Genomic DNA, 18,488 nt, shown 5'->3' with positions numbered 1-18,488 from the left:
TCTGGCCTCTGCTCCTTGCACACAATCCCCAGATATGGGAGTCTCCAGAGCTTTGAACTCTTCTCCTCCTCTCCTGAAAAAATACCCACACCTCTGAAAGCTGTCCAGCTCTTCCATCTTCCCACATGGATCCCATCCAAAATGCTACAGCTCCCCACAAAAATGGCTTTGGCTCCCCACAGCCCATAGGAGCTGCAGCACCCTGTCACTGCACCCACTGTGCATGATTGATTGAAATAAAGCAACATTGCATCCCCGGGGAGGGAGAGCTGTGTAGGAAGTGCCAGCAAACTCTGCTCTCACCCCCTGCATCACTGTGCCCAACTGTCTTCTCCAGTGCCCCCTCATGTCGTTGTTAATGATGATTTAAAGATCCGTATCCCGAGAAGCATCTCTGAGCCCCAGGGACAGTTGCAGCCATAAATCTGCTCATTTTTCTGTGTCGTGCCTCCATCAAATCAGCAAAAGCCATTAAAGATCTGTGTGTTGGGCTGATGCCCCTGAGGTATGGGGCTTTTTTTGGTATCTCATGCTTTACAGTCCCCTTGATTCTCAGACAATGCTGCTTCCCTCTGCAAATTGAAAGGATGAGCTCCTTCCCTTTAGTAGTTATATGTGTAATTAAGGAAAAACTGCTGGCACGTGAGCCTGCATGGCCCACTTTTGCAGCTGGTAATGGAGCAGCAAAGCAGCCCTCGCCATCAAGGGAGGCTCCTTCCCTCACAAAGAGCAGTTGCTGCTCTCTGCAGGATACTGCAGGTGCATGGTCGCCACTGGGGACCCGCTCAAAACGTGTGGGTACCGCTGACTCCTCAAAACCTCCTCAGTGCTCTTTATCCCCTGGGAACAGAGGGGTGGGATTGTCCCTGGACCAACCAGCATGCGCAGCTCTTGCTCTGTGCTGGTCCCCACTCATGGCATGGGGAGGCATAGTGCGTGTTTTAGCAGTGGATGAGGGGACAGGGAAGGTGGGGAGCTGCCGTATTCCCCCTTCCCATTCTCCCAGCAGCTCTGCCAGCCATTGGCAGGGCCATGCACAAGGATTTGCTGCTGGCAGGAGGGGGTCAGTGCCCACCGGAGTTGCTGTGCTGTGGTTGCATCCTGAACCAGGCATCCGTCTCAGTTCCTGGCTGGCACAAGCACGGGGAGAAGACCTGAGCAGAAGACCTGTGGCAGCGCCTGGGTTGGCACCCACCTGCTCAGGGGCTGGCATTGAGCGAGATCCTTTCCACTCTGCTGCAGAGACCTTCCAGCACTGTCAGGTTCCTTTATACAAGCCGCACATCCTCATGGGGTGAGATGGCTCTGCAGGAAGAAATAAATTAATTTCATCTCTTTTGGGCCCCTGACTTAAGATGATCTGAATGTTCCTCTTTCCCTCTCTTGGCTATCTGTTGCTGGACTTGAAGATGCCTAAAATCAGGCAAGAGGAATCCCACCTGTACCGTCTGCTTTTCCCACAGACTCTCTGGCACAGAGAAGTGGAGCAATGAACTTTGCTGCAAATCTGACCCAAATGCAAATTTTTAACTCCCTTACCCAGATTAGACCCAACCAACAAACCAAACATGGTGGGAACTCTCCTGCTGATATTGGGATAGGGATCAAGCCTGAAAATTTGGCAGCGTTTCTTGCTTCATTAAATAAACCCCTCTTGGCTGAGGATTTATTGCAAGCACAGTCAAGATTTAAAGAGAACTTTTGAGCTGACAGCCCTGGGAAGCCGTTCAGGCAGAATTAACAGGCACATGTACAGATGCACAGATGTACAACCACTTTTTTTCCCTAAAACGCAAAACTGTTTTTCTTGGCATGCAAAACACTCTACAGGAAGAAAATATCGCTAGCAGCAGCAGCTAAATGCATAGGACTCAACTCTGTTTAATTCTTTATTTCACTTTGCACAGATTTCTAAAAAGAGACTAAACATGCCGTGTTTCCAGAGGCATCCAGCGAAGTGAGGGGGCGAGAGGCTCCTGTGTGCAAGCGGTGGGCAGACAGAGTGAGCAGTGAGTGCCGCAGAAGCCACAGAGACTCCTTGAGTTCAGGAAAATGATTGCCAGGCCTTGTTTAACAGCTACTGGCTGCAGAGGTACAAGACCTTAGCCCGCTGGAGTAGGAGGAATTGCCCACTCTGTGAATACAGAGCCTCTGGCTGAAATGTGGCTCTGAGCTGCCCACCTCACTTCAAGGGGGTTGGTATGGCTGGTACAGCCCTTTTTGCTGAACAAACGTGGGTTGGCTGCCCTGTGCTGAAAACATGGGCTTATGCATTTGTGTCAGAGATTGCCACAGCCCGGGAGAGTGGGAGCTGCTGCTCAGGCAAGGGCTTGGGGGTGCTGGGGACACCACTGAAGGACTGAGATGCTGCACAGGGTCCCTGCTGTGCAAACAGGGCATCTCCATAACATGAAAGCCCCCAGGCCCAGGCAGAGGTGTGAAGACCACGTGCAAAGCCGGAGGAGAAGCAGCGTGAGCAGGACGGTCCTGCAGGTGTCAGCTCCCCTTTATGCCGGGCATCAGGCAGCGGGACTTTGTGGTGCCTCTTTTACGGCATGGTGGGAGGCTGCAGTGTGCACACAAAAAGGGATGAGTCACTCAGGTCACTAATGAAAGGTCACAGCATCCTCAGATTCAGCAAGAGGCATTTATTTCTTCAGCAAAACAATTTCATTGCTAAAGTACCTTTGGCTACAGGGACAACAGACCTGACAGGTTATCTTATTTACCAAGGATATCGATCAGACTGGGGAAGGAATAGTAGATGCAATTACTCCAGGTGACCTGGGGAAAATGGTAAATATACCTGGGACTGGGTGCCATGGATGAAGATTTTAATAAAAGGGAAAAATCTGAATCTTTGTCTATGCTATGCAGAGTGTTTTGGCTTCTGGGAGACCAACAGCTTGTGAAGAAGAGCAAATTCCATAAATAGAATAACATTTAGTGTGACTGTGTGAGGGCATCAGTCTAATATTATTCCTGCAGTGCATGCAGTTACAAATAGGTGATACTGTGTAGCATGGGACCTGGTGAGAGCGAGAGCTAAGGAATGCATTTGCAGCTCGGCAGCAGTGGCACTGCATAGCTTGCAGCTGTAACACACATTTGTATGTGCGTTACAGAGCAACTGCAGCTGCACCCTGCAGGCAGGGATTTGCCCTGGAGGACTTGGTGAGCCCAGGCTTAACAGAGATGTGCCATTTTTCAGACCATCCCTCTAAATATCCCCCAGCAGTGAGCCCTCTGTGTCCCTTGCCATCCGTGCCGCCCATTGCTTAAGGCAAGGGTCAGGACAGAAATCAGGGCAGTGAGAAACCCCCAGAAGCTGCTCTGTGCACCATGACCTGCGCTGCCTTCTCAGCAACCTGGGAGGAGACCATAGTTTGAATTTCACCCAAGACCTCCACTCTGCCCCGACCAGGAGATGCTGAGGTTGGATCCAGCTCCCTGAAGAGCCCTTCATGCCAGGGTGCAGCCCAGCCAGTGTGAAATTCTTCTGCTTGTTTGGGCTCATGGGCAAAAAATTTACCATAAGGAGCATCAGAAAGCTCCTAGGCTTCTCAGTAGCACCAAAGCTCCTCCTTGGAGAGGCTGTTTCCATGCTGTGCAGAGGATGTCCAAGGACAGGAAACCGATTAACTCCATCCTGGCTGCCTTTGCGCTGATGCAGAGGTGCCACTCAGCAGAGGTGAGGGAGAACCACACACCACAGCTCCCAGTCAGCTCTTACCAGCCCAGACCACCCTGCAGCACCGCTGTGCCTCCGGTCCAGGCTGTTTAGGGTAAGAAGGTCCCATGGCAATGGGAAGCTGCTGACATGGAGGAGAGCTCAGGGGCAGGCTTGTTGGTTGTGATGCCAAGAGCCAGGAACTCTCACTGAATGAAGCATTATTTGGTTGTGGAGGCAAAAATCCCCCTATAAACGAATGTGCAATGCTGGGATGGCAACACAGTACTATGCTGAGAGCCCAGAGGAGCCAGGGATGCAGAGAGCCCTTAGGATGCAGCTTATCCAAGTGCCTGGGACTGTCCAAGACCCCAGTGGGCCTACAATACCCAGCAGGAGCTCCTGCAGCCTCCTCAGGGCTGCTGGGGGAAAGCGTCTTTCTGTGTGCAAAGCAGAAACAACAGTCCCATTGCCATAGCCACTATCCCACTGCACTGGATAGGTGCGGAAGAGTTCTGGCAGGTTTGCCCCAGGGCCAGCTGCAGGGCAGAGACACCAGCGGTACAAGGTGCACAGTGAAGGAGAGGGGCCCTGTGAGCCGAAATATTAGGGAGAAGTCTGTGTTTTAACCCACCTGTCCATAGGGATGACCATGAGCCATCTCTCCATGGCTGGATTTTGTGGCCACAGCCAGTGGTGGAGGAATCAATCTCTGGATAGGTCAGTGCCTCTTCCCCCTCCTTGCCAGTTCTCCATTTCATAACTCCTCATCCCCAGATTTACTGCCAGCAGCTTTGGTTAGCCCCAACAGGAGCAAACCCAGCAGCACAGAAGGCAAGAGGCGGGTTTATTTTCCTTTCCAGTGCCACATGGGTGAGGAGCAGAGGGTGTTTCATGGATGAACCCGAGTAGCAGACTCAGCCTGGAAGTATGGGGCAGCAACCTCTCCCAAAGGCACATCACAGGGATGAGCGATGGACTTGCAGTTGCATCAGCACTTGCAAACCCCAGGCTGAGAGACAGCTCACAGCTTTCAATCTTACTACATAGAGGGGACTATTCACATGCAGTTCCCCAGCCAGAAACCCGAAAATAAATGGCCATGCCCTGAGTCTGTCGCTTGGCCCTGTGTGGAGGTGCCCTGGGGGGATACCCAGATGAGACGTCTCCTGGTCTCCTGTCACTGCTCAGCACCTCAGCTCCGACCCCAAGAGACACTCAAACAAGGGACCTAAAAGTTAGCTAAATATTTCAGAACCCAGAGAAGTCTCCGGTTTGTTTTCCCATTTAGCTCAGGTGGTTTGCCTGCCTCCAGAAAAGCCTGGTGTTAATTTGATTCCCTGAAACTGATTCATGGCAGATCTGGCATCCTGATGCCCAGAACAGCTGTGATTCCTGTGCCGCCATTTGCTCTGCCCCAGGGACACCGCACAGCCCCTGAGCATGGCTGGAAAGAAAGGACCAGAGCTGGAGCAGGGCACAAACAGCTGGGCCAGGCACACACAAGAACATCTTTGCATTTGCAATTCAGAGAGGATGTGTCTCATCTCCCCAGTTAATCCTTCCAGAGAAAAGTCTGGAGAGAAGCAGCTGGAAAATCTTTGCATACAAACAAGACTTAGTAAAATCTGCAATTTTGAGGTAGAGGAAGAAATGTGGCCCCAACACAGTGCTTTCACTGCAAGAGAAAACAAATATTTTCATTTTGTTGTGTTCATTCCCCACTGGGAACCTGCTGTGCTCTCCAGTGTGGTGCAGCTGGGAGCATTTTCACAGGGCATGGCTCCCTTGGCTGGGAAAATGCTTGTGGCCCCAAAGCTGGAGCCACGTCTGGCTGGCGGAGGCTGGCAGCTGGGACCAGCCTGTGGAGCATCACTAGCAGGGAAAGAAAAATGCATATTGGTGGAATCAAACACTGCATTGAAATAAGTTGGTGCCTGTCTGGGAAGCTCAGTCAGCATCTCAGCACTGGTTCCCTGAGTTTCAGGGGCAGAACAGGAAAGGACATCTTGAGTTTTACTAGTAAAGGCATTTTTCCCCACTTGAAGTGCTGGGGCCAATTTGTTTCCTATTGGGTTATTTTTAGCATCGAAATGAGCCATTTGCTGTAAACTGTCTGCCTGGGAAGCGAAGCCCCGGGGCAGCAGACAGGGCTTGCCACAGCTCCCATGCCACGAGGTCACCGCCCCACAAAGTCACCGCACCAGCTGCTGGCACAGCAAAATCTCACCCGGAGCATGGTTCAGCTTGCTGTTGGGACAGGAGCCACCACCATTCCTCCCTCAAGCACACCCAGGCAGGCATGCACACACACTGCCAGAGCCAGGAGCCAGCAGCTGGCAGCAGCTGCCTCCTGCCCCAGCCAGCCTGTGGTGCCCTGCAGTGGGACCCACTGCCCTGCGGCTCCCCCGTGGGAAGGAGGGTGCCATGGGACCTGGGGACCAGTTAATGAACTGACCATGTGGGCCTTTGGCACTGAAGCCACCCACAGGACTCCCCGCAGGGGCCGTGGCACTCACCAGGTGCCATGTGGGTTATGATGTGCCACACAGCATGCCAGAGCCCATCACTCACCCAGGGGTGTCCCACAGGAACCCTAACGGCAGTTCAGGAGCTTTTCCATCCCCACGGTGCAGTGCTGCCGTGGCAGGGGCTGCCTTGTAGGACAGTGGCGAAGCTGTCACTGGGACACCCTCCTCCAAGAGAGCCTCGCATATTTGCAATTCATTCCCAGACCCTTTGACCCCCCACCCTTGACCTTCCTGGCAACCCTTTGGGCTGTGATGCGGGAAAGTCATTTATAGCATCGTGACGCTGCCGTGGTGGGAGCAGAGGCGCACTCAGGATCAGGCCCTGCTCTCTGTTTGTCCAAGGGTTTGATGTGGCCGTGTTTCTATGGTGAGTCTGCAGTCACGGCCACGGCAGCTCATCTCCAGATTAACCTTCCCAGGGAGCGGGACCTTTCTCCAGACACGTTCCCAAAGCCTCTCTCCTTCGTCACTGGGGTTCAGTGGTTCCTCACAGGGACCAGCCCACCCCAGCACCGGCAGCAGCACCACAGAGCCTCCCACCCGCGCCCCAATCCAAGCTGGTTGCCAGCTCTGATTTAACAGGCTCTCAGTAAATATTGCCACAAATTATTAAGCAGGGGCATTATTATTTTATCTTATTATTTTGTTATTAAAGCCAAGGTCCTCAAACCAAATAAATGAACAAACTTAAGCAGCTGAGATCAAGAACTTGCTAAAGCAGAGCAGCACCTTTCCTGTTTGGTTGTGGTCCAGGCACTTTATGGCAGGTACTTTGTGCCTGGCTGATGTTCAACTGACAGCTTTCCAAGTGTATAAAAAACTTATTAGGCTGAAAATAGAGTTTGTGACCATAAACTGTCAAGAGCACTCTCAGCATTTCCAGCCCAGGTCTGCTTCGTGTACAACCAGTGGCAGATCAAGCTGTTGGGGGGAGCCGGGGTGGGGAGGATGGGGCTTTGCGGCCCCTTGCAGGACCTGTTTTGGGTAGGAAGGGTAATTGGGGAAGGCTCACTAATGGGCTGTGGGGTATCAGGAGGAGGCACAGCCAAGGTTTAGCATGGCTGGTTCCAGGCAAGGGGGTTGAAGACAGTCATAGGTGAAGCTATGTCCACCTGCCCTGGGGTTTGAAACCTGCAAGCCACACCCATGGTGACTGACCACTGCATTTGCAACCAGTTTATATCCAATGCTTCATTAATTCCCTCACTCAGCTTCTAGATTACAATGCAGAGAAAAGTGCCTGCAGCTGCCCAAGTTACAAGAAGTCAGGGAGGGAGGCAGCAGGGAAATCCCAGAGCCGAGAGAGGGTTAGGGTTAGGGTTAGGGTTAGGGTTAGGGTGAGGTTCCTGAGCCTCCAATAACCCAGAGTGTGGCCTGTAGGACAGAGACAAGTTAGCTCTGGCAGGCAGGAGGATATTTTACAGGAAGATTTATGGATTCATGGGGGCAGAAGCAAACATCGTTATATCCAGCCTGGATCCTGTCAGGGACTCTGTGTCCACAGAAGAGGGCATTGCTGTGCTCCTCACGCGGAGAGGAGGGATTGCTCCCTGTGCCTGACTCGCAGTGCCGCCTGGCCTGGGACAGCCCAGCAGTGCTTGGAGTCCCACTCGCATCTGGGCACCTGCGGCTGGTTGTTATTCATATCTTGGTATCTAAGCCTTTTTAGAAATGAACGAATGCATTGGTTTAAAAATATCCTGTGGTATTGTGAGGCTATAATCTCAGTATTAAATGGCATTAAAGCCAGAATAGCTGATGCTTTTACTAAGGCAAAAGAAAACATCTATTTGGTCTTTAAAAATAACCAAAAGAAGCAGAGCACACCAGGATGGTCCCCAAGCCCCCAGAGTGCTGGAGCTCTTCACAGCTGAAACACAGCGAGGGGCCTGACACCTGCCAGACCCCGTCCTCAGCCCTGGCTGCCACCCATGGGTACGTGGGCAGCGCAGCCGGAGGTGCAACAGCAGCCGGTACCGCACATCCTGCTAACGCTGACCCCTTTGCTCGGGGACCAGGAGCTGTTGGCCCAGGCCAGTGCACCCCGAGGCAGCGTTGATGCCTGAAGCAGCTTGAGCAAAGCTGGCAGGATGCTCCCACCTCTCCCCACATATGTTGGGCTGCGGGACCGACTCAAACAGACCCACGCTGCTGGTCCCTATCTAGCATCTTTCATCTGAGATGGTTAAGCAGCTTTGCTTATTTCAATCCATTAAAACTAGAAAAGCTTTTTAATAAATTCCCTGACAGCCTGGAATTAGTAGATGTGGGCCTATTAGACACATAAATTAAGTGCTGGTTTAAACACAGATGAGGTTTGACTTTGTTTACCAACCTCAGAAGGAAACACCTCCTCAAAGTTCACCTCCGAAGGACTGAACAAACAAGGTACGTTTGTTCCTGGTCACAAGCACCTTACAACAGAAACACATCACTTCGACTTCTATTTTATTTTCAGAGCTCTTGCTTTCTCTCTGCCTCCCCATGCAATAAAAATGAGACATTTAATCTCATAATGCAACTTCTCACTGGAAATCAATGATGAAGTACATTATCTTTCCTGGCCTGATCCTGCGGCTCCTGCCTGACCTTTCTCAAGCTGAGCGAAGTCAGGGGAAAGACAAAGGTTGAACTGAAGGAGCCTCAGTGTGCCTCAGGAGGGACTGCCCTGCACAACAGCGATCTGACAGAGTTTGGTCTCACTCATGCCCCTGTGCTCAGTGCATGCAGGAAAAAGCAATGCATGAGCAGTAAGATGGCAGAGCAGGCTGATTTCAGCATCATCTTAATTATGAAGCCTAATGACCCCATTCAGAACACAGGGCTGTGTGCATTACTGCTGCACAGTCCTGGTTTCATCAGCGCTGGATTTGTTACTGGGGGCATTTCTTATTACGAGATGGAACCTGCTACCCTTGTTCCTGCTGAGCAGCCTTTATTCCACAGGGGCCTGTGACCTGCGTGAGGTCAAAGCAAACTCCAAAAGGAGAAACCAGTGACATCCCAAGCCCCTGTGGGAGTGATCAGCAGCTGTTTCATTGTGCCTGTTGCTGAATGAGATCCTCTTCCAACTCTGCTCCATCGATGGCATCCCCTTTTCCAGAAAAAGGATTTACCTGAATCTCTGTAACCCCCAGTGTAGCATGGAAAGGTCGTGCCAAGGGAAGATCCATGGCACAAGACACTGCCAGGTGAGGATTTCTTCTGGGGTCAGGAGAAGACCCAAAGAGGACAGGGCTAAGCAGAAACCACACTGAGGAAGTGCTGAGAGCTGATCATACTGCGGGGGTGGAGATGGCCCCCCCTGCCCTAAACAGCCCCAGCCACAGGGAGGGTGAGATCCCATCCACAGGCCCCTTCCCTATGTAGGTAGTGTTTTGAGAAGGCCGTGCTCTACCATCTCTGCCCAAGCACTGCTGGCTGTCGTTGCAAACACATGTTTGGAAACAAAATGTGGAGGATTTAGGTAGCCCATGACCATCTATGATTGATGCTGCTGCTAAAGGAAACTGTGCAAGTAGCTTGTGCTGATCTTCTGCCGTGGCTGGAGAGCATCTTCCAGGGTTTTGCATGCTCGAACCTGCACTGGCATGTTGGCCCAACATCTGCACAGAGCAGCTGGCTTTGGACAACATGCTACAACATCAGCTTCATGCTCCAAATATTACCTGGGGACACCAGAATTTGACCTGCAAGGAGCTCAGTTAGCAGCACTGTGTCCTGTCTTCAAGGCAGGATGTCATTGCTGACCAGTGGAAAAAATCACCAGCAGCTGGATGGCAGCAGGTGAAGCGTATCTTCTCTAGCAGGCAGCCCCCACATTGCTCTGGGTCTGGAGGTTTGACAGCATCCCAGGCTGCAAACGACACCATGGAGGACATAAACCAGACACATTCCTCCAGCGGAGGTTATGCCATGTGATTTAGGAGGCTGCAAATGCTACAATGTCAAACACCAATCCACTGACAGCTTGTGCTGCTGGTGATGGATGCTGGAGCCTGTATTTTTTCTTCAATAAAAACTTTCACTAACGGTGCTGGCAGAGAGGCTCAGCAAGGAGGAGGGAAGTGGCAAGTGTCCAGGGTGAAAAAGAGTTCACGATTACAGCAGGGAAGTGCACCGTGTCCCTCGTGCTGGCCATGGAAATGCAGAGGACAGGGCTGGAAGGGGCTCCAGGAGGGCATCGAGTCATCCCCTGCTCTGGGAGGTTGTCCTGGTTTCGGCTGGGATAGAGTTAATTTTCTTCCCAGTAGCTGGCACAGTGCTGTGTTTTGGATTTAGTATGAGAATAATGCTGATAACACACTGATGTTTTAGATGTTGCTAAGTACTGCTTATGCTAGTCAAGCACTTTTCAGCTTCCCATGCTCTGCCAGGTGCACAAGAAGCTGGGAAGGGGGCATGGCCAGGGCAGCTGACCCAAACTGGCCCAAGGGCTATTCCATATTCAACGCTGTATATACATTTCAGTATAGAAACTTGGGGGAGCCGGTGGGGGGGCAGCGATTGCTGCTCGGGGACGGGCTGGGTGTCGGTCAGCAGGTGGTGAGCAGTTGCATTGTGCATCACTTGCTTTGTATATTCTTTTATCATTATTATTATTACTTTCTCTTCCTCTGCTGTACTGTTAAACTGCCTTTATCTCAGCCCACATGAGGTTAAACCACGACAGAGGTCATCAGCTCTACCCAGAGCTCTTCTGGCAGACATCTGCTTATCTTATTTTATTTTTAAACCCCTCCAGTGATGGGGCTGCCACAATCTCCCCAAGCAATCCGTTCCGGTGTTTCACTGTCTTCATGGTTAGAAAGTTTTCTTATGTCCAACTCAAACCTCCTTTGCTGCAATTAAAGCCCAAAGCATCTTGGCCTCTCCAGAGAGAGAGGTGAGACAGATGGAGTGAAGAGGGATGTAAGCCTGCTTGTTGGTTTGTTTTCCTTGTTTGCTTTATTCCCCGTCAAAAAAAGGAGAGTGTGTTTCTTGAAGGAGATACTATCTCCTGCAACATACAACTCAGAGAAGTATCTTTCTATTTTTAAAAGTGAAACGTAAGAGTTACATAAAAGCTCAGGAAACCAGTAATGAGGAACAGGGTCTTCACTTTGTGGGCTCTGTCTCCTACCACAGCTAATTTCCCTGCACCTCCAAGCCGACCTGGGCTGTCCGCAGTGCATCAGCACGGGGAGGCTCTGCTCACTGCTCCCCACACCAGCGCAGGGCCAGTGGGCCCTGCGTCCCCCCGTGCCTGCAGAGTCGGATGAACATGTCAGAGAAATCAGCAGAAATGCTGAACCTGATTATTTTGTTCCTTTCTGCTCTCCTAAAACAGCACTGGACAAGGCAGGCCAGACCATCCGCTCTGGTGACCGGCTGGAAAAAGCAGAGATAACACAGATAACACGGACCGCAGCGCGTTCCTCGCTGCCATGGGTGTGAAGCAGCACCTCCCTGCCCAGAGCTGGGTGGAGCTGGCAGCAGAGGCGAGGGCTGCCCGCATGGGCATGGCACCGCGGGGCTGTGGGCCCAGGGGCAGTGCCCAGAGCCCCAAGGGTCCCTGCTTTCGGGCAGGGCAGGCAGAGAGGGCGCTGGCACAAGGAACTCCTCCAGCCTGGGAGCACGCAGCCAAGCCCAGCTTTGGGGGAAGGGACCCTTCTTAACGTCACCGGAATGGGATGAAGCGTGGCCTCGCTGGGGCTCACCTGCAGCCTGGGGCTGCCAGCTCCGGCCCAGTGCTGCCAGGCACGGTGGGCTCGGGGCACGCAGGCGCCGGTCTCGGTGCAAACAGGCATGGGTACGTGCGCCCGCAGGAGCCGGGGCCTGGGGCAGCAGGTGCCCGGTGCCCGCAGGAGCCGGTGCCGGCACGGGCCGGTGCCTGATGCCTGCAGGAGCCGGTGCCCGCAGGGGCTGGTGCCTGGTGCCCGCAGGGGCCGGTGCCCGCAGGAGCCGGTGCCCAGCATCCGCAGGGGCCGGTGCCCGCAGAAGCCAGTGCCCAGTGCCTGCAGGGGCCAGGGCCTGGAGCAGCCGGTGCCAAGTGCCCACAGGGGGCCGGTGCCCGCAGGAGCCGGTGCCCGGTGCCCGCAGGGGCCAGGGCCTGGGGCAGCCGGTGCCCGGTGCCTGCAGGAGCTGGTGCCCGCAGGAGCCGGTGCCCGGTGCCCTCAGGGGCTGGTGCCTGCAGGAGCCGGTGCCCGGTGCCCGCAGGGGGCGGTGCCCGCAGGAGCTGGTGCCCGCAGGAGCCGGTGCCCGGTGCCCTCAGGGGGCGGTGCCCGCAGGAGCCGGTGCCCGCAGGAGCCGGTGCCCGGTGCCCTCAGGGGGCGGTGCCCGCAGGAGCCGGTGCCCGGTGCCCGCAGGAGCTGGTGCCCGCAGGAGCCGGTGCCCGGTGCCCGCAGGGGCCGGTGCCCGGTGCCCGCAGGAGCTGGTGCCCGCAGGAGCCGGTGCCCGGTGCCCGCAGGGGGCGGTGCCCGCAGGAGCTGGTGCCCGCAGGAGCCGGTGCCCGGTGCCCTCAGGGGGCGGTGCCCGCAGGAGCCGGTGCCCGCAGGAGCCGGTGCCCCGTGCCCTCAGGGGGCGGTGCCCGCAGGAGCCGGTGCCCGGTGCCCGCAGGAGCTGGTGCCCGCAGGAGCCGGTGCCCGGTGCCCGCAGGGGGCGGCGCGCGGGCGCGCAGGGGGCGGCGCGCGGGCGCGGGGCCGGGCGGGCGCGGGGGATGCGCGCGGGGCCCGCGCGGGGCGGCGGGCGCGGGGCCATGCGGAGCCCGGGCTGAGGCGCCGCGGCCGCCCCTCGCCATGAAGCGGCAGAACCTGCGCACGGCCGCGCTCATCCTCTGCATCTTCTCCTACCTGCTGGTGGGCGCCGCCGTCTTCGATGCGCTGGAGTCGGAGGCGGAGAGCGGCCGCAAGCGGCTGCTGGAGCAGAAGCGCGGGGAGCTGCGGAGGAAGTACCGCTTCTCCGCCGAGGACTACCGGGAGCTGGAGCGGCTGGTGCTGCAGGCCGAGCCGCACCGCGCCGGGCGGCAGTGGAAGTTCGCCGGCTCCTTCTACTTCGCCATCACGGTCATCACCACCATCGGTGAGTGCTGGTGTGCCTCCTGCGCCCCTCCGTCCCCACATCCCTCCACCCCCATACGGCTCCATCCCCACAGCTCTGCACCTCCACAGCCTCCCACACTTCCACCGTCTCTGGGTGCCCCACGTCAGCCCGGGGGAGCTGCCTGCACAGGAGAGGCAGGTGTCACCCTTGCAAGGCTGGGACATCCCTTCAGGCCACCCCCCGAGCTGACCCTGTGGGACCCCAGTGTCCAGCGGTGGAAGAGGTAATCTATGTGCAGGCTGGGGGCCACCCACTTCTGGGGACGCCGGGAGTCGTGCTACGGCTGGGGCCATGAAATGAGGCGTACACATTGTCCCAGTGAGGCGGCAGCACATGGAGCTTCTGCAGGCACCTTCGGGGCAGGCAGCTGCAGAAGCTGGCAGGGGTGTAGGAGGGCAGAGGTGGGAGCCACATCCGTCCTCTGCACGGTGTTGTAGCCAGCAAGCCAGGCTGAAGAGCTGGGCAAGAACTGTTGGCTTCCTTGCCAGCTCAAAACTCTGGACGTTTGGCTGTATGAGACCTGCTTCAGGGAGCCAAGACAGCCACCAGACACCGAACCTCGCTCTGCTTGCTGAGGAACCCAGAGATATGGGTGTCAGTTAGCTTGGAGGGGAATGAATCGCATTAAGCCCCTATGTAGACACACTTACCCAGCCTTGGTTTGCCCCTTTTCAATTCTGCAGGAAATTTAAACTAAATTGAATGAGGATTGCCTTAATTCGAGGTGAGATTAGCCACATGGGAGTTGAGCATTGTTTAATTAATTCACTTTTATTAATCCATGCACCCTGAGCACCCTATGGGGGAAGACAGATGTGGGATCCTGTGCTCATGTCATGGCTTGTGCCAGGATTTCTATCAGCAGAGGTGTTGTGGAGGCAGGAACCCTGAGGCCAAATGCTGCCCTTCCACAGCCAGCAGCCACTTCCTCGTCTGCAGTATGGGACTCAGACTTACAGAGGGGCTTGGGATGGGTGAAATACATCTGGTAGCTGAAAGCATCGTCCCTCAGGACAAGGGCTGGTAGGGTCAACTGCGCTGCGTTACCAGGGGACAAGAGGTGGTGGAGGGGCAGGTAGCTGGCAGGCCCTGCCTCGGGGGCTCTGTGTGCCCCCATGAGCTGTGCTGCGGGGTTGGTGCAGCTGGCAATGCATGTGGCCAGCAAACAGCGAGGGGTTCAGGGCCCTGTTAGAGTCAGGCCCCAGAAGGAGGGTTGGATGAATGGCTTCAGTGAAAATGTCCATCATCTTGTGACAGGTTATTGCTTCATTTACATTATTTTTCTGTTGACTGTGACAAACAATTGCTACACTTATCACACATCCCATGCAATAAATAATTTTAGCCCAGGTGCCATATTTCTAAAATGCTGGCATGTCAGATCTCTTTATATGGGGCTGTGCTCCAAATCTCCGTTTTAATGTTAATGTAGCTGTGTTTACTCTTTCTAATACCCTTTGTCATTTTGAAAGCATCAGTCAAATGTTCTTTCAGGAGTCTCTCAGGCTACAACAACTGTTTTTCCACTTACTGCTCTTCTGGATCATTATGTTTACCTCCTCATTGCTGTCAGTGTATTATCTTGTAGCCTAGGACCTGATAATTGCACTTGGTTATTAAGCTTGGATCTGACTGGGGTTTTTTTGCCACTGCAGTCTCATGTCTGCTCTGTATTCTGTGAAATGTGGCATGTAGGCATTAAGTTTATCAACTTTGATTGCATGGGTTTATGAACAGACAGAGCAACTAGAAACCAGTCCCTTCCTGCCTGCTTGCAGTTCAGAGTACAGCATGGTCGAGGATAAGGCTGTCCTCATCCTCCCAGTCCTGTCCCATTCCAAGAGTTTCCTGGAGCAGGAGGTGTGCTTGGGAGCCTGGGACAATGTGGTTATCCTCCTCTGGTCTTCCCATCACTGCAGGCTAACAGCTTCCCTAAGAGTCCTGCAAATCCACTGGCAGCAGAGACAGAGGTGAAGCCAAGTCACGGCTTTGACAAGACTGAGAAATAAAAAAAGGGGGGGGGGGGGGGTGTCCCCCATATCTTCATGCAAAAGTCAGGTGGTTACCTAGAAAAAGTGAAAATATAAATAGCTGTTTGCAAAAGGCCATGCAGCAGTGCAGGAAGGAGCCGGCGCTGTTCTGCAGGCACCTTCAGGAAGGAAGTTTCCAGCCTTGGTAGTTTCTCATAGCAACTCAAAAGAAAGGCTTGGATACCTTTGGATGCTGTTACTCCCTGCGCTGCATGACTCCCTCGCACTGAGTTAGTTACTCATCCGCTTGGGTCAGAGGCCACCGATTTCTGTTAAGCTTCCATAATTGTGAGGCGGGTGCAGAATCACTGAAGTCCGGAAGATTGCGGTGAATACCTCATTCCGACTCATGGTATAATTGTGTGTGTCCTTGAGTCACAGCTCCGAAACTTGGAGCAAGGTGGGGAAATTAAATCTCAGAAGGCATTCAAGGAGAACCTTGTCCTCCTTGAGTTCTTTGTCCCAGGGACAAGGGCTGACAGGGCTGTGGTAGCATAAATGCTTCCCTGCTTTTAAAACAGCACAACCCCTCCTCCCCAGTGATCCAGCAGTGCTTTAGGTCTGAGTCTTAGTGACACTGGAGTAAATCTGAAGTTGCTCTGCAGAAGTCCTCCCAGACTTAGCTGCTTCTGTGGGGACTGACCCTACAGCACAGAGGCCCTATAGCTCCTATGCAACAGGCCACGCAGCAAATGATCACATAGCTGAGAGTCAAAGATGCATGTGACTGGAGGGCTCAGGGGAGAGGAGGGGCAGGAGCAGGTGCCGGGGGAGGTGACGATTGCCCTGCAAGGGCATTTGGGGACAGGGCTGGCTGGGGGCATACCTTCCCACAGGGTGACCTGGCGCTTTTGGCCTCCGCATCCTGCGGAGCCTCCATCCTCCCTCACTGTGGGGATTCAGGTTACCCTGTGGACCGAGCACTGGCATGGCATCATTGCCTCTAAATTGCTTATGAGCTGCAGAGGGCTTGCAGACCCCAATCCAGCTCTAGGGTTCCTCTTGGCCACCATGACCTCATACAAGCTCAGGGGCTATCAGGAGGGTACCTTCTCTCTTTAGAGGTCAAATGAGGTTCTGCCCACATGATACTGCAATGTGCCATCATCCCAAAGGATGTGGCATCCCATGGCCTTGTTAGCATTGCCTGCAGCTCTGTTATTGATTCATTTTCCATTTTCCCCCATTCTCCTACTGCTCCTCTTGGTCCTGGAGCAGCCTTGCTGGAAACCCCAGTGAGAGCTTGACGCCTGCCTTTCCTCTTTCCTTCGCAGGCTATGGGCATGCCGCCCCAGGCACGGACGCTGGCAAAGTTTTCTGCATGTTCTACGCCATCCTGGGCATCCCCCTGACGCTGGTCATGTTCCAGAGCCTGGGGGAGCGCATGAACACTGTCGTGCGGCTACTGCTCAAGAAGATCAAGAAGTGTCTGGGCATGAGGACAACCAATGTCTCCATGGAGAACATGGTCCTAGTTGGCTTTCTGTCCTGCATGGGGACCCTGTGCATCGGCGCAGCAGCCTTCTCTTATTTTGAGGGTTGGACTTTCTTTCATGCCTATTACTACTGCTTCATTACCTTGACCACTATTGGCTTTGGAGACTTTGTGGCTCTGCAGAAGAACGAGGCTTTGCAAAAGAAACCCCCTTATGTAGCTTTCAGCTTCATGTACATCCTGGTGGGCCTGACTGTCATTGGTGCCTTCCTCAACCTGGTGGTGCTGCGGTTCCTGACAATGAACTCGGAGGACGAGCGGCGGGATGCCGAAGAGCGCGCCTCACTGAGGAGAGCCCGGAACAACGTCCACCTCAAGCCGAAAGAGGACAGCCGGAGCAGCAATGCCATTTTTCTTCCTGTGGAGGACAGGACAAGCCAGATGAACCTCATCCCACTGATCCAGGAGGACGCGGAGAGGCAGCGGCGCCAGTCAGCCAACTCGGCAGCTACAGTCCCCTCCTTCTGCACGTGCCTGTGCTACAGACCTCAGCTGTGTGGCAGCCCAGTGCCCTCCCACCCTGAGACCCTGAGCTGCCACACCAACCCTGTGTATTACAACTCCATTTCCTACAAAATCGACGAGGTCTCCCTAAGCACACGGGGTCAGACTGGCTCTTCCCCGGGGAGCACTTTATCATCCAACAGCGCTCGCTGCCGGCAACACCCCCGGCTGCGGAGGAAATCCATCTAGGAGCGTGTGCCGAGCTGTACTTGGTGCTCGAGTCTTACTATGATGATAAATTAAGAACAGAGATGTCAGGTCCTCCTTATTGCTCTCATTTTTCTGTTACTCTTCCCTTTCAGCTGGCAGCCAGCCCCATGCAGGGTCCAGCAGGAGCCTTTAAATCCTGCTGAGAAATAATAATTCCTTTTTGCAGGCACTGAATGACACTTAGTTTTTCTTTGTTTTTTCCTCCCAAGTAGGTTCAGGCATTTGGGTCTGGCAAGAGGCCCCCTGATGTGAAGTCCAGCAAGCTGGTTTGCTTTCCCACCTCCTTGCTCTCCAAATGGAGGCATTGCTGCCCTCCCGCTTTGCCTAACCTTGGCTGTGGCCGCTGCCAGCACATGCCTCTTTCTACATGGGCTGGATTGCACTTGCTGAGAGTGTTTCAAAATCAAAGCCCGAGTAAGTGAGCCCTGCAGGGCTGGAGATCTTTAAGGTGTCCCGTGACAACGGGTTCAGGTAAGTTGGTGCCACACAGCAGGTTTGCCGCCTGTGGGTGGGCAGGGAGAGGTGGGCAGGAGGGGACGGGCTGCAGTCCTGCTGCTCAGCACAAGGACAGCTTCATGGCACTGCATCTCCATGACCAGCCCTCCAGGTCTAAGCTCAGGCTTGTGGCTGGCTCGGTACTTTTGGAAGCTGGAGGTTCCATACACTCACCCACTTACCCACCAGCACACCTTATCTTGCTACTGACAGGTCCTTCAGGCTGAGCTGGTTGGTGGGATGCTGTGTCCCATTTGCAGGGGAAGCTGAACTCCTCCAGGCCAGCCATAGCCCTCCTCTGTGATGAGCTCAGACTGCTGAGGGCAGTCAGAGCCCCACGGAGAACCTCCCGGAACCATATAGAGCCACCTGCAAAGGGTTTGGCCCTGATGAGTTCATTAACTAAAATCATCTTTTCCTTCACCACCTTTCCTCCAGCTGGCAGTCTAGCAAGCATGCCTGCTCCTTGCCTC

At 54.4% G+C, this 18,488-nt stretch overlaps 1 protein-coding gene across 1 annotated transcript; it reads left to right on the top strand.

Moving 5' to 3' along the window:
* The first annotated feature begins 12,968 nt into the window (after positions 1 to 12,968).
* On the top strand, positions 12,969 to 17,733 carry KCNK15 (potassium two pore domain channel subfamily K member 15). The gene is made up of 2 exons (XM_075721260.1): positions 12,969 to 13,260; positions 16,586 to 17,733. Exons 1-2 carry the CDS (start codon positions 12,978 to 12,980, stop codon positions 17,497 to 17,499), a joined length of 1,197 nt encoding a protein of 398 aa, XP_075577375.1. The 5' UTR covers positions 12,969 to 12,977; the 3' UTR covers positions 17,500 to 17,733.
* The last annotated feature ends 755 nt before the right edge of the window (positions 17,734 to 18,488 follow it).

This window comes from Pelecanus crispus, chromosome 14 (assembly GCF_030463565.1).
Source record: "Pelecanus crispus isolate bPelCri1 chromosome 14, bPelCri1.pri, whole genome shotgun sequence".
Classification (NCBI taxonomy): Eukaryota; Metazoa; Chordata; class Aves; order Pelecaniformes; family Pelecanidae; genus Pelecanus; species Pelecanus crispus.
The sequence above is the reverse complement of the archived record's forward strand: the minus strand, read 5'-3'. Positions and strand labels throughout refer to the sequence as shown.